The 12,397-nt window shown below is 45.2% G+C and overlaps 4 protein-coding genes across 4 annotated transcripts; 1 reads left to right on the top strand and 3 right to left on the bottom strand.

The window, feature by feature from the left end:
- Positions 1–2,730: 2,730 nt before the first annotated feature.
- On the bottom strand, positions 2,731–4,759 carry BO97DRAFT_355130 (DUF3723 domain-containing protein; the record flags this gene model as incomplete). The annotated part of the gene is made up of 3 exons (XM_025692124.1): positions 2,731–3,945; positions 3,998–4,293; positions 4,345–4,759. Coding segments are annotated over 3 exons (1,926 nt in total), but the record flags the coding sequence as incomplete, so codon positions are not given.
- Positions 4,760–5,831: 1,072 nt separating this feature from the next.
- BO97DRAFT_462092 (glycoside hydrolase family 18 protein) lies at positions 5,832–7,434 on the bottom strand. Its single transcript, XM_025699399.1, has 6 exons — positions 7,328–7,434; positions 6,889–7,275; positions 6,778–6,837; positions 6,653–6,722; positions 6,054–6,589; positions 5,832–5,993 (listed from the first exon to the last, which is right to left on the bottom strand). The coding sequence occupies exons 1-6, from the start codon at positions 7,367–7,369 to the stop codon at positions 5,874–5,876; spliced, it is 1,215 nt and encodes a 404-aa protein (XP_025547112.1). The 5' UTR covers positions 7,370–7,434; the 3' UTR covers positions 5,832–5,873.
- Positions 7,435–8,217: 783 nt separating this feature from the next.
- On the top strand, positions 8,218–9,998 carry BO97DRAFT_355185 (ferric reductase family protein; the record flags this gene model as incomplete). The annotated part of the gene is made up of 4 exons (XM_025692130.1): positions 8,218–8,706; positions 8,752–9,576; positions 9,649–9,835; positions 9,886–9,998. 4 exons carry the CDS (start codon positions 8,218–8,220, stop codon positions 9,996–9,998), a joined length of 1,614 nt encoding a protein of 537 aa, XP_025547111.1.
- Positions 9,999–10,762: 764 nt separating this feature from the next.
- Positions 10,763–11,810, bottom strand: BO97DRAFT_437969 (uncharacterized protein; the record flags this gene model as incomplete). Its single annotated transcript, XM_025697886.1, has 4 exons — positions 10,763–10,870; positions 10,923–11,128; positions 11,186–11,189; positions 11,334–11,810. 4 exons carry the CDS (start codon positions 11,808–11,810, stop codon positions 10,763–10,765), a joined length of 795 nt encoding a protein of 264 aa, XP_025547110.1.
- Positions 11,811–12,397: the final 587 nt, after the last annotated feature.

The following is a 12,397-nucleotide window of genomic DNA, read 5'->3' as shown; positions in this document are numbered from 1 at the left end:
AGGATTGACCGGAGAGAGATGGGATTTGGCACACAATTGGTGGTTCTTGTTGGAATTAACTTGATCACGTTCGATGTTGACGTTTTCGGGCACGGTTTTCTGGCTGGAGGGACGTAAGTCCGCTCGCTTCGACAGCCGTCTCTTGGCATCATCAACTTGTTGACCATCACTAAGTTCGAGAGCCTGTGGCGTCTCAAACCGCTCGCAATCTTGCGTACGCTTTCTTTTCAAGCTTTGCGGTGGTTGCGAGACATCAGGCGTATCATCAACCGCGGTACTCGTCCTCTCCTGGGCATCTTCTATTCGTTGGTTTTCGAGCTCTGCTGCCGACTGCGGAGTATCGAACAATCTAACCTCAGCTTTCTGCCTATCAATGGCCTCTCGTTGAGCTTGTTCCGGACCTGGTACAACGAGTGTAGCTTGGGTGATATCTGTTTCAGGGTTTTGATTGAGATTTGGCGTGACTTCGCCATCCTCATTAGTCATTGAAGAACTCCATCCATCTTCCCATGATGAGTCTTGTTGTGGAGTGAGATTAGCGGATGCCACGCTCCTGTCATCCATCTCGCATCCCTCTTCCCGTAATCTTCTCATCAGACTGGGTACATTCAAAGGAATTTTTGTCATAGGTCGGTCGGAATCGTCCAGAGTTCTGGATGTCTGTAGTTGAGCAAGCGCTTCTGCTCGGTCTCGAGATACCCGTTCTTGCTGGAGAAGCATATTAATTTCTTCTTCAAGGTGCTCCCTCTCAAGTGCTCCCTGTTCCTCTGGGAAAATCTCCGAATGGTCGACTGACTGTGACTCTGCAGGATGATGTTCCACTTCCTCTGATGCTCTATATTTTGTCTTTTCAGCCTTTGAACACTTGTCTTTTGATGAGAGCTCTAGTTGTTCAAGTGGCCTTCGACCATACTCCGGGCCTATCGAAGTGGGCCCAACTGGCTTCACCGTCAGCCCGACCGGCTCCTCCGGCTCTATTGACTCGCGTTCTATATCTTGTGATTTCTGTTCTGTAACGTTGTTTCCAGTGCCTTTTCGAGTTATTTTCAACCGTGCTGGACGCATTTGCTTCCAACTTTCTCTGTAAGCCTTAGAAATCCTTGCTCGTACCATGTTGGATTGCGGCAGGTTGTCATTCTTCCAGTGTCTATATCGATTGCGTTTCGATTTTTTGATTTCTAGACTCTGACGTAAAGCTTCTGACGTCGGCCTAACAGCCACGTCAAGGACGCCTGTCTGCTTTGGGAATAAAGTATCGGCTCCAGAAGCAGAAGACTCTGGGATCATTGTCGGCATTTGAGCCAAATCTTCATGCTGAGTTTGTTCATCGGCACTTAAGGGATTAGTTGGCGACTGCATTAAATGGTCCTCTGTTTCTCCCTCAAATAGGTCCTGCGCTTGCTGCTTGGGCTCCTTTGCTGAATCAGCCATAGGATCAATGACCATAGTAGTAACTTGGGCTTGTTCTGAGACCGAAACCAGAGATCCCTGAGACAATCGATCTGCAGCATCTGCATGCGTATTTGAGTGATGTGTTTCCTGGCCCTTGTTCTCCTCGCTCGACGACATGGAGCCCGAATCGCGATATGGGTTTGCGCTCAGGTCTGAGCTTCTGTGATTGGTCAATGCTATTCGCTGGTCGCGATCCATCGCCCGTCTTCTGAGAGCTTCTCCACTGCTTCCTGAGTTTGGATGGTATGGATGCATCCTTGGATGGTTTTCCTTGGCCCTAAACTTGGATTTTGCGAATCCTGATTTGGTAGGCAGTGTAGCTGGGGATGCAGCATAGGATTCCGTCGACTCGGTTGCGGCCTGCAGCGGTGAGCTCATGACCGCATCCACCGCGCTTCCTTCCTCTTCTAGTACAGCGGCATGCTGGCTTCTATCCGCGAAAGATTGCTGTTGCTCATTCTCGTCTATCTCGATTGGTTCTGGCTCTGTCACATTGCCGTCCTCCAAGCTTGGTTGGGAGTTAGCCAAATCCTGTAACATGGAATTATCATTGTCTAACTTTTCTTTCAACTGCTCCTCCCTTACGGTCTCTGAAATCCTTCTTGCCTCAGATAAAGCCGGCAAGATCGAGGAGCTGTGCTTTCCTTCAAATTCCGCCGAGTTCTGGTCGGTAGGGACATAAACTTCCGTCGAATTGGTTAATGCGGGGGCCGGCGAGATCACGTCCACATCTACCGCGCGCCCTTCGCCTACCTGTGCAGCAAGCTGCCGGCTTTCATTTGCTGAACCGAGTGGTTGCTCATGGCTGTCTCTCTCAATTCGCCCCAACCCTGTGGCATTGTCATTTTCCAAGCTCTGGTGGAAATTGGCCAGGCCCGGTGAGGTGAGATCATTACTGTCTGGAATGTCTATTGATTGATCCATGTCGACTTCCAGACATTCTTGATCCGTAGCACGATTATATGAGACCTGCGCGACTGTCAACCTAGCCATGTTCTCAAAATCGGTGCGGACGTGGTCGGTAAGGTCATAATCATCTGGATAATGCAGTGTTTCGTTCTCATCTATCTCAGTGACTGCCCGTTCGTAGTCTTCAGGGAGAACGTCTTCTCTCACTGAAGACCATTGACCGACTCCCTGTGGTTTAGCTTGGGTTTCCAAGTCTAATGTGTTTAAACCATCAATGTTGATGGCGTCGGGAGAAGCAGATGTTCTTACTCTAGAAATCTGCGCGGGACTCTCTTCGGATGGAGATGTTGAGCTCAACATTCTTTGCTGCTGCTGATGTTGTTGTTCAGGTCGTCTACTGTGCCTCTCCAACTCCCTCTGGTTTCGTTCTTCACCTGTACCTGACACTGGCGGGCGGTCGCGAAATGGCGAATCACTAGAATCGCTAAAAGGAGTATCGTGAAATGATGATTGAAATTGGATGTCAAGTTCAGTGCTCGGAACGAACAAAGGGGAGTATGCTTCGTCGACTGATAGTGTACTGTCGGAGGGCTTGCCGAAAAAGGCATAGTACACAGACCTTCGTACTTCCATAGATGAGAGAATCCTTTGTTTGACGACCGGCGAATGAAGTTGATCTAAGAAAATGCCTGAGCATTCCAGCGGCTGAATATCCGCTGGGGGCGCTCCACAACGTTCCCTCAGTGCGATCGCTTGTCCAGTACGTGACAGCGCTGGCGTTGTCTCTATTGGGACAGCACGTGCAAAGCAACGTACAATTTGCTTGCTAAGGGTTCGCAGATTCTCATCACCATATGTGTAATTGCTTGACTTTCGAGCTCTAAGGAGAGCGTCTAACGCAATCTTCAAGTCGGGTGACTCTTTCAAGATAGCCATGATCTGCGGACTACGAAAGCCCAGTTTGCGTGCGAGGACAGCCATGTTGAAAATAACCTGGTCGTCTGCCTTCGCTCGCCCTTTAGCTTGTGCTGTTCTAGACTTTTGGTCGCATCGTATCTCCCGAGGCATATCCGGGTAATGTCGCATTGCGTACATCCATAATTGTCGATATCCAAACATTAACCGTTCCTCTTTTGGCCCCGAGTGCCGACGAAAATTATTCTCGGACGTCTGAATAAGGTATTCGTCTCCCGTTGATTGAGGCTGGAAACTGTTAATCAGTGCACTTCGAACTGTTGGATATTTGCCATTCAGTTCAACTAGCCGTTCCACGCCGTCGGCACATAGTTTAAGGTAATTAATGTCGTGGAAGAATGTGGTTAAAGATGGTATCACACCTTCGCAGTCTTCATTCACCTGAAGATTCTCTAAGATAGCAGCACGCTCCGAGCGACTAAAGTTGGAGAAGACCTCGCCACTGAGAATTCTACCTTCCACGATCTTCTGGTCAACATCAGACGCTCGTGGGGCGTACAACTGCAGTGTCTCAACCGTGTGAGTATCTATACGCGACATTTTATCGCTGTCGTGATCGACGAGTGCTGCCCAAAAGTTTTTGATGTGTGTCAGATAGTGAATGATTTCCTAGCCTAACGGTCAGCAAGGGTTCTATCAGATAGCAGCAAGTGATTCAGACCTCATCACATTTCAATGCCATGACACTGTTCATACTTCCGAGACTCAAGCCATTCCAAAGACCTGGTATTGCAAGTAATTTGTTAAGGGCAGCGCATAGATGGCTGTTCTTCGTAGAGTTTAGCTGCTTGATCCGGCTAGCCTTGTTTTCCGAAAGACGCAACAGCCAGCGTTCTTGAGATAGAGCATTATTTTCCCGTTGGTAGTAGCGGTATTTCCGATATATCTCCCCATCCGAGGGATGCTTTTCATCTCCATATTCGTCAGCAAGGGCGTTGCGCAATTCCAAGCTGATATCTAGCCGTCATCATCAGACAGGAAGGACGTTTTCTGTTGGAAGATACAAACCGTCTAGATAAAGGTCAACAGTCCACCACCGGTCCGAGGGTGGTAGAGTCTCCGCAGCGGCTTTCAGTCGGTGTTTACCATGAATACATTGTAACCTCAGATTTGGAAAGGCAAGGAGAGGGGGGTTTTGTCGAGAAGATTTCAGTTGCTCGGAGGTCACGCTGGCGGCTCGACACGCTCTGTCGAGGCAATGTTTGGGGATGATAGCTGTCACGTGGTTCCGAATGCGCAGTCTTCGGCAACCATTTTTGAGGAAGATCTGACTAAGTCGCTCGACGTTTTTCTGGTCGATTTCTTGGTCTCCCAACGAATCGATAAATATCTGGCTTAATTCGACCCGAGCAGTACCTTGATATTTAAGCTGCTGTTCTGCAGCTAGTTGCCGTTCCACTTGGCTGAATACTATTTCCTCCATATCGTTTGACACAAAGATGGCTGTTCATTCCTCTCTGGCTTGGATCGAGATTTCATGGTGGTGATATGTAACCGGTCCATTTACTCCTTATTGATGCGCGGAGCAGCCAATTGTGAGAATTACATGAGTTCACCTAAGCTGCTACTAGACCACTCTGGTTTTGGAGAGGGCCATCAAATAACTAATATCTTAGGACGCAATAATCTTTATGGCATCTGGCACAGTTAGGCCTGACTAAAAGTCATTCTAAAGTTGCAGCCTAACGGAACAAAAGGTGGCAAAATGGTTTTCTATGTGATAGCTTTGAAGAAGACTAAATGTTGTTGAGTCATTTTTAAGAGGTCTATCTCAGAAGTCTTCGGTGATCAATCAGAAAAAAACTCCCAACGAGTATTACATTGGTAATATTTGGAGTCTTGGAAACTTTGAACACTTCTCGACTCTTGAAATCGTGATGATTGTGATGTTTACGAGAAAAGCGTCGCTTTACCAGGCTCTGGCAAATGCCCTGTGGAATAAGCGGACCCGTAATCTACTCATCCACAACGTCACGATTATAGGCAAAAGGTTATTTCAGAACTTATACTGTGTATGATACACGTATACTCGCTTTGTTTCTGTGATGCAGATGATCTTTCCACATCTTTCTCTTTGTCAATGAAATGCTCTTTGGCCCCTTTACGAAAACGTCATGCCTTTGTGCTGATAGCCTCACCGTTTCAATTAAGCCAGAGATTTCGATGCTCGCGGACTTTTCGTGGACTGCCACGCTTATGTGGGGAGTATTCGTATGACGTCTTGAAAGTTTCCTGCCCCTGCAGTTTTTATCTTCTCCCCTTATGTTGCCTATCATAAATGACTACCAAGCTGTCACCTTAAACGCGTTCAAGCATAATTCTCCCATGTGGAGTATTTAAGTTGATTTGTGCTAAATTTATTGAAGTGCACATATATATTAAGCAAGTTGATAAGATTGAGTAAACATAGATCCAGTTTGAATCACGATATGCATTATAGTCCTGAATTCTCGCATGAATGACAAGAACCAGACAATGGACAATTTATTAGACGTGGCATACACAAGGTACAATATTTCAAAATTTTCACTTCTGGATTATTGCACATCTTTTGTGCTCGATTGATCGTTTCTGATGTTTTCATATGGCGAAAGAGGATAAATTAACGTGTTATTTGATTTCTCCAATGCTGCCGACCCGCCGAGCGACGCCACGAGCTACGTCTGTATGTCAGCTCCATCAACTTATCTTAGATCACGCCAGATCGAAATACTTACTGTCGAAATCAAGCTGTCCTGGTCGTTCCTATCCCCAGATATTTCCCACCACATGCCACCGCCTAGTCGCTGCTCCATGATATACCTGGCCTTTCGTTCTATTATCTCAGGGGTATCATAGCTGACCATCATGTGGTCTTGCGAGCTATACGAATAGCTTGCCCCAATAGGCCCCACTATTGTCACATTATCCCCACGTGGAGGAAGCGATTTGTAGTCATACACGCCCTTCTCCCAGTCACCCGCAGGGACACCATTGAAGGCTTGACCAGGTCCATTCGTATTTGAGAATCCTCGACCATATAACGACATGCCGAGCACAAGTTTGTAAGATGAGATATTGGCACTGATGTAACCTTGGACGGCTTGATCGGTGTTAAATGGAGTAGCGGCAGGCAATTCAGTGGATTCGAAGATAGTAGCTGTATGACCACTTATCGTGTCCCAGCTTCCTGCATAGTCATAAGCCATTATGTTCCAGAAATCGATGTAAGTATCCATCTCCTTCTTTTTAAGAATGTTATATTTTGCTGGACCTGTAAACGAAAAGGTCTCGTTAGTACACAACCTGAAATATGAAACAGTGGAGCGACTCATACTCGCTGATGCAGCCACCGTAAGAAGGAAACGATTCTTCAGAGGGTATGAATTCGCATAGTCGTCCAGTTCCTATTAGAGGTATTTTGGTTGGTTTAAATGCATAAATGTATTTTCAGGCCCTTACCTCTCGGACTTGCTTCAGTAACAAAACCATGTTTTCGGCCTCTGTTTCATTTGCTGGATACTACAAAACCCACATAAGCATGTTGGGGCAATAAGGCACATGGCGGCTTACCTCCCAATCTATATCCAATCCATCAAACCCCCAATCGGCCATCATTCTAACAGCTGAAATTGCGAAATTGTGCCTTCCTGACTCGCTTGCGCTCATCATGCTAAAGCAGCCCGAGGTTGAGTATGTGTATCCTCCAATTGAGAGAGAAACCTTAAGGTTCCGGTATTGCTTCTTCAATTCAAACAGCTGATTGACACAGCCATAAATGTACTCATGATTCGTTCCTTTCTCTGGATCACCCTGCGAGGGCCAACGCTTTTCCGCATCTGCCCAGATGTCGGATGCAAAAACAGTGCCGTTTGGATGTACATTAGCAAATGCATAAAGAACATGAGTCAGATTTTCCGCAGGAAGCTGCCAAGGATAGAATTCCCGGCTATAAATATCCTATTTGCTCATTAAATCTGCTTGGAAGAACCTTGGGATCTAATAGACTTACCCAATTGGCGAAGTAAGCTACAGACTTGAAATTCTGGCTCATTTGCACATTAGTGTGTCGATTTCCCAGGGCATGGTGACGATGAAGGTGATTGTGTGCGGCTGTCCAGCTGGCGGTTAGAAGAATGATGCATAATTCCAACGCCAGATGCATTCTGATCACTCTTAGAAGCCGATAGGCTGGAGAACTCTAAATAATATAAATGGTGCTCATAGCATACGGGTCAAGTAATAGAATATAAAGTAGTAAGCGGTGTTGCACTATCAATATATGAATAGGTCTTGAGACAATAAGACTCAAAGGTCTTGACAGAACAGAGTACAATTGTCTGAATCTTCTAGAGAGCTATAATCCAAAGTTCTTGGGATTAGATTCTTCTACAAAGCAAGGATAACTTATTGATTTATATTAATATTTTGAACCTCAACTACAGGCATTTTCTCCTTGCCTGAGACCATACATTTTGGTGCAGAATAGATGGGCGCACGATTGATAATCTAGTCTCGAACTGCAGCGGAGTCTAGGATAGCGACCATATCGGTGCGGGCTAACAATAAATTCTTTAGCCTGTACCAAAGTTGGATTTAGTATCGGTAAAAATCTGGTTAGGTAGAAATGATCTTTACCACTGAGCCGCCCTGAGTTCTATCGGATTTTGGAACTGCATTGTTTAAATTCGAGAGACCCAATGTACCAGTACAAGTCATATATCTCATATATCTGGGCCCGCTTTTTCTGTCATGCGAAGGGATAATTTTTTCTACTCATCTCAAATCCTCTGAACCCTTAATGGAATGGGCTCCATTGGCTATAAAGGTCTTTGCGTTCTCATTCTTCTTAGCGAGCGCAAATGGTCCGCAAAGAGTCTGACTGGTCCACGCTACTAAAGAATGGATATCTTGATTATTTATTTTATTGTCGCAAGCATTGTTCTTGCTAGTCTAATCTTTAAGCGACTTCTGGCATTTTTGGCACAACCGAAAGGTTTATTTTCGATACTCTATTTTCGCCACATCGTTCTACCGTATTTGGTTCGCAGGCATCGTTTTTGCGGTCCGTGGACCCGAGCCGAGTTCATTCTCCACTTACTTTACATTTGTGTCAATGTTTTTTTCGTATTTTTTAGAATGAAATCATGGAACGACTCCGGCTTCCGAGCTGCAGAGCTTTGTCTGATTAACCTGATTTTTCCCCTCTCGGCAATACACCTGAGCTACCTGGCCGACATTCTGGGCATAAAGCTGAGCACCTGTCGGTGTATTCATCGCACTACTGGCTTGATGGCTTTTGCTCTGTTGTTATATCACGTCATCATGACGTTTCGTACTCAGGGGTTTACTTTCTCACCTCGTGAGGAGGCTAACCTCTTTGCAATTGCTGTAAGACTCAATTCGAGACTTGGTCCATTGAAACTAAAATTATAGGCTGCTATATCACTTGTTCTGCTCGTACTTATTCTGGTTGAAGGTGTTCGTCGGTGGGCTTACGAGATTTTACTCCGTGGACACCAACTTTTGGCCGTATTCTTCGTGTATAGCACCTGGCGCCATCTGACAACAAGTACTTTCTACAGAATATACCTCTTGATTGCATCAGCCATATTTGGATTATTATTTCTTCTGCAATTGATAACAGTTTCATATCGAAACGGTCTGTTTGCGAGGCGTGGTCCTCCCCGGGCCTTGGTATCGTTTAGCACCAAATTCGGTGAGAAAGATCAACTTGTGGTCACGGCCATTCATATCCGACTTTCTTTACCTCGGCCTATAAGAGTGGAGCCGGGCCAATATATCAATCTCTGGATGCCATCAGTCAGTTTATGGTCGTGGACGCAATCTCATCCTTTCACAGTCACCTCGTGGTCAATTGATGCACAGAATAATCTGGAGCTATTGGTACAACCATGTGGTGGTTTGACTACTAACCTTAGTCGCTATGCTCCAAAAGCTATGGGAGGTTCGTTATCTTTCCTGGCACTGTTCACAGGTCCCCATGGATTGAGTGAGGATGTCCATGGGTATGAAACAGTCCTGGTGCTTGCTAGTGGATTTGGGATTGCAACGGCAATACCGAACCTGAAGAAAATGATTCAAGGTTATAAGACCAGCACATCTCAAGTTCGGCGACTACATTTAGTGTGGCAGGTAGAATCAGGCGAAGCTATTAACACAGCTCGGGCTCTATTGAACGACCTTCTAGGGGAAGATATCATAGACAGAAAGAAAGAAATCGACCTCAAGGAGGATACGGTGAATAACGGATATGTCAGTGCGACCTTGCATCAGTTTGCAGCACAAGACTGACATGGAACACCTTTCTAGAGACTGCATATCTCTATATATGTCCAGGATACTCAATCACACGAATTTCCACTTGGACAACATGGACGTGTCCATTTTTACCATGACATTCCTGACTACCGTGCCATAATCTCGCTCGAGGCATCTGGCGACTTGATCAAGCGACTATCTAACACATGGGACGAGCCAGGTCGCACATTAGTAATGGGTAAAAAATCCTTTCTTTCTTATGAGATATATGCTGACCATCCTGGCTAGTTTCCGCAACGAGCAGCCTTCGGGATCATATACGGAAAAGCATCCAAGAGAATATTTACAGAGGCGTGAAGCTTTCGGAACAGGAGTATCAACCCAATGTAGGGGCGGATTGAACTGTGGCGCTTGCAGGGATTAAAACCGCAAACGGACGAGCCTAATGGAACCTATGGCAATAATAGGTTCTCAGATCAGAAAAAGCCTACGGATATCGTTCGATACTTGTTTACTGGAAATTAAAATGACCCTCAAAGTTTAGAATGGCAGGTGCTATGACAGACTGGCTCCTTCACTGGCGCTATCGCGCCCTCCCCTCATAGCTACTACACTGTAGCGATATAAAGGTGAGACGAATCTTACGATATTGCAATATGTTTCGCGGATGAGGTTCAAGAATTCTTTGCTTTCGTGCATTTTTGACCATAATTAAAGAAACCCTAGCAAATATAGACGGGCAGGGGTTTCGTTAGTCATTCCTTGCAAGAGACACGCGAGAGTCGCGATAGCATTGCACGAAACCACAAACTGAGTATAATCAAGTTGTTTTGCCTTCAAACATGAGGGAACGTCTGAATGCTCATCCTGGTATTTTACAAATTAACATAATTTAGCTTTGAAGCAGCTGTATTCTCATACTTGCAAAAACCTCGTTTTGTGATACAACATGCAGGTTATTAATCAATTGTCAAGGGTCAGTTTGTGAACTAAAAAGTAGAATAAAAGGAGAATGGGAATGATGTTTTGCGCTAAATATAGAGGTGCGTGCTCAATCTCACTCACACATGCCGTGAGACTTGATTCTCATGCGATGACTGACTATTGAAAATATTTGAACTGAGAGTCTCCCTCCATAGTGATATATATCAGTACGTTGGTTGTATTACCTCAGATATTCTTTCAAGATCCAAGTCTTTGTGGTATAAAAAGCAAGACGTGTAAGCGTAAGCAGAGAATCTTTGGAGCACTGATGTTTTTTGAAAAGAGAAAGCTAAAAATGAATCAGTGATCCAAAGTTCTTTTCACTTTGCCATTAGACTCACTCTCTTTAAGTCTTGAACATTGACTACCGATGCTGTTGCCGACAAGAATTCCAAAGCCTCCGACTGCCAGTGTAGATTGTCGATGCCAATCACTCCACCAGGCTTAAGGTACTTCTGCATGAGAAGCATCGTGATATCGGCAATGAATCGAATGCTTTGGGTATGAGATTGGTTCAATTGCCGTCTGGTGCAGTGTTCCAGAGCCGCTGTCCCTTAGCGTAAGCAGAGCCCCTCGAGAATTTGGACACTGTATGTTTCCGTACCTATCTGAATTGCGCCATCCTGGCCAATAAGAATATTGGAACAGGTCAAAGCGGCGTGTTCAAACCCTTGATCCAGTAGGTAAGATAGGCCATCAAGTATCTGCCGTAGTCAGCACTATCCTTGTATCAAAATGCAAGATGATCACACCTGTCTCAGTATAGAAGCCAGCTGAAGCTCGGAGGGGAGGATGTTACAGGCTACTAGGTTTTCCAAAGTTAAGGGATAGTCATCGACAACGAAGTACGTCAATCCATGATCACGAAAGATTTCACTGGCGTAAACAATGTTAGGGTGGTAAGTGCAACGAAGTACATCTATCCATAAGTCCGCTTTGTGCTTCGAAAATTCTCTGATATGAATGATCTTAGAGGGATTCTTAATATTCTCAGCAACAATGGTGGGACCAGCTATTTCACAAGTGAAGCGCTCCTTAAATTTGATCCAAGGAGATCCCCACGTAGTAACAGGCAGACGGCTGATCTGAGGCTGTTTTTGGATGCTTTGACTACAGTCAATTTGACTTGGCGTGACTTTTGATTTTTTGCGGTCTTGGTTTGGCTCACGGGGTGTAGTTGGTTGCGGATGAGCCTTGAAAGGGTCAATCTGTGTGACTGGTCTGACCATGTTCTTGAGGGTAAAATATGCACAGAAGTAGGATAAATCAGAGCAAGCGAATGTGATACTTGATAGGATGTGTTCAAGGGGGCTGGAAGTGGCCCGTAGGCATGGATTTAATATATAATACTTCGTATCGGTGTTTGAAGGCTGTGGAACACTTTCGTGTGTTGTATTTACATGAGAAAAACCCTCTAATATGAATTATCATTCCGCTGGCAAAAATATATACGTACACGAAATTGGTCAGGAATTTCCGGGTCGAATTAATGCTGAATGGTCACGGTATTAGGTAATCATAATATAGATTAAGATGGCTGTAGAGTTCTGAATGAGTAGGGTAAAGAAAGCCTGGAATTATTCGTTTTATGGCTGTGAGCCCATTAATAAATGATGGAAAATACAGCGAGAAAAGGATTAGATGTACAAGAGAACAGAGGAAAAATTATGGCGGTACAATACTTTGTCGTGGCTGAATTTGTCATTACAGGGTCATAGTTAACGTAATCGTCAACCGAGCGAGCCACGCAAGCGAGCGAGCCACCCCCCTGAATCCTCCCACCTCCGAGAAACGAAGCAATTCAACCATCAATTTT

Source organism: Aspergillus homomorphus (genome assembly GCF_003184865.1).
Source record: "Aspergillus homomorphus CBS 101889 unplaced genomic scaffold BO97scaffold_55, whole genome shotgun sequence".
In the NCBI taxonomy this organism is placed as follows: Eukaryota; Fungi; Ascomycota; class Eurotiomycetes; order Eurotiales; family Aspergillaceae; genus Aspergillus; species Aspergillus homomorphus.
Note: the sequence above shows the minus strand (reverse complement) of the source record. Positions and strands in the feature narration are given on the sequence as shown.

Bases quoted from the DNA above. Each gene is read 5' to 3' on its own strand.
- BO97DRAFT_462092 (XM_025699399.1), bottom strand. From the start codon at position 7,369: ATGAGCCAGAATTTCAAGTCTGTAGCTTACTTCGCCAATTGG. The intron at 6,838-6,888 runs GTAAGCCGCCAT...TGGGTTTTGTAG, and splicing joins GATTGGATATAGATTGGGAG to TATCCAGCAAATGAAACAGA. The intron at 5,994-6,053 runs GTAAGTATTTCG...ATACAGACGTAG, and splicing joins AGGACAGCTTGATTTCGACA to CTCGTGGCGTCGCTCGGCGG.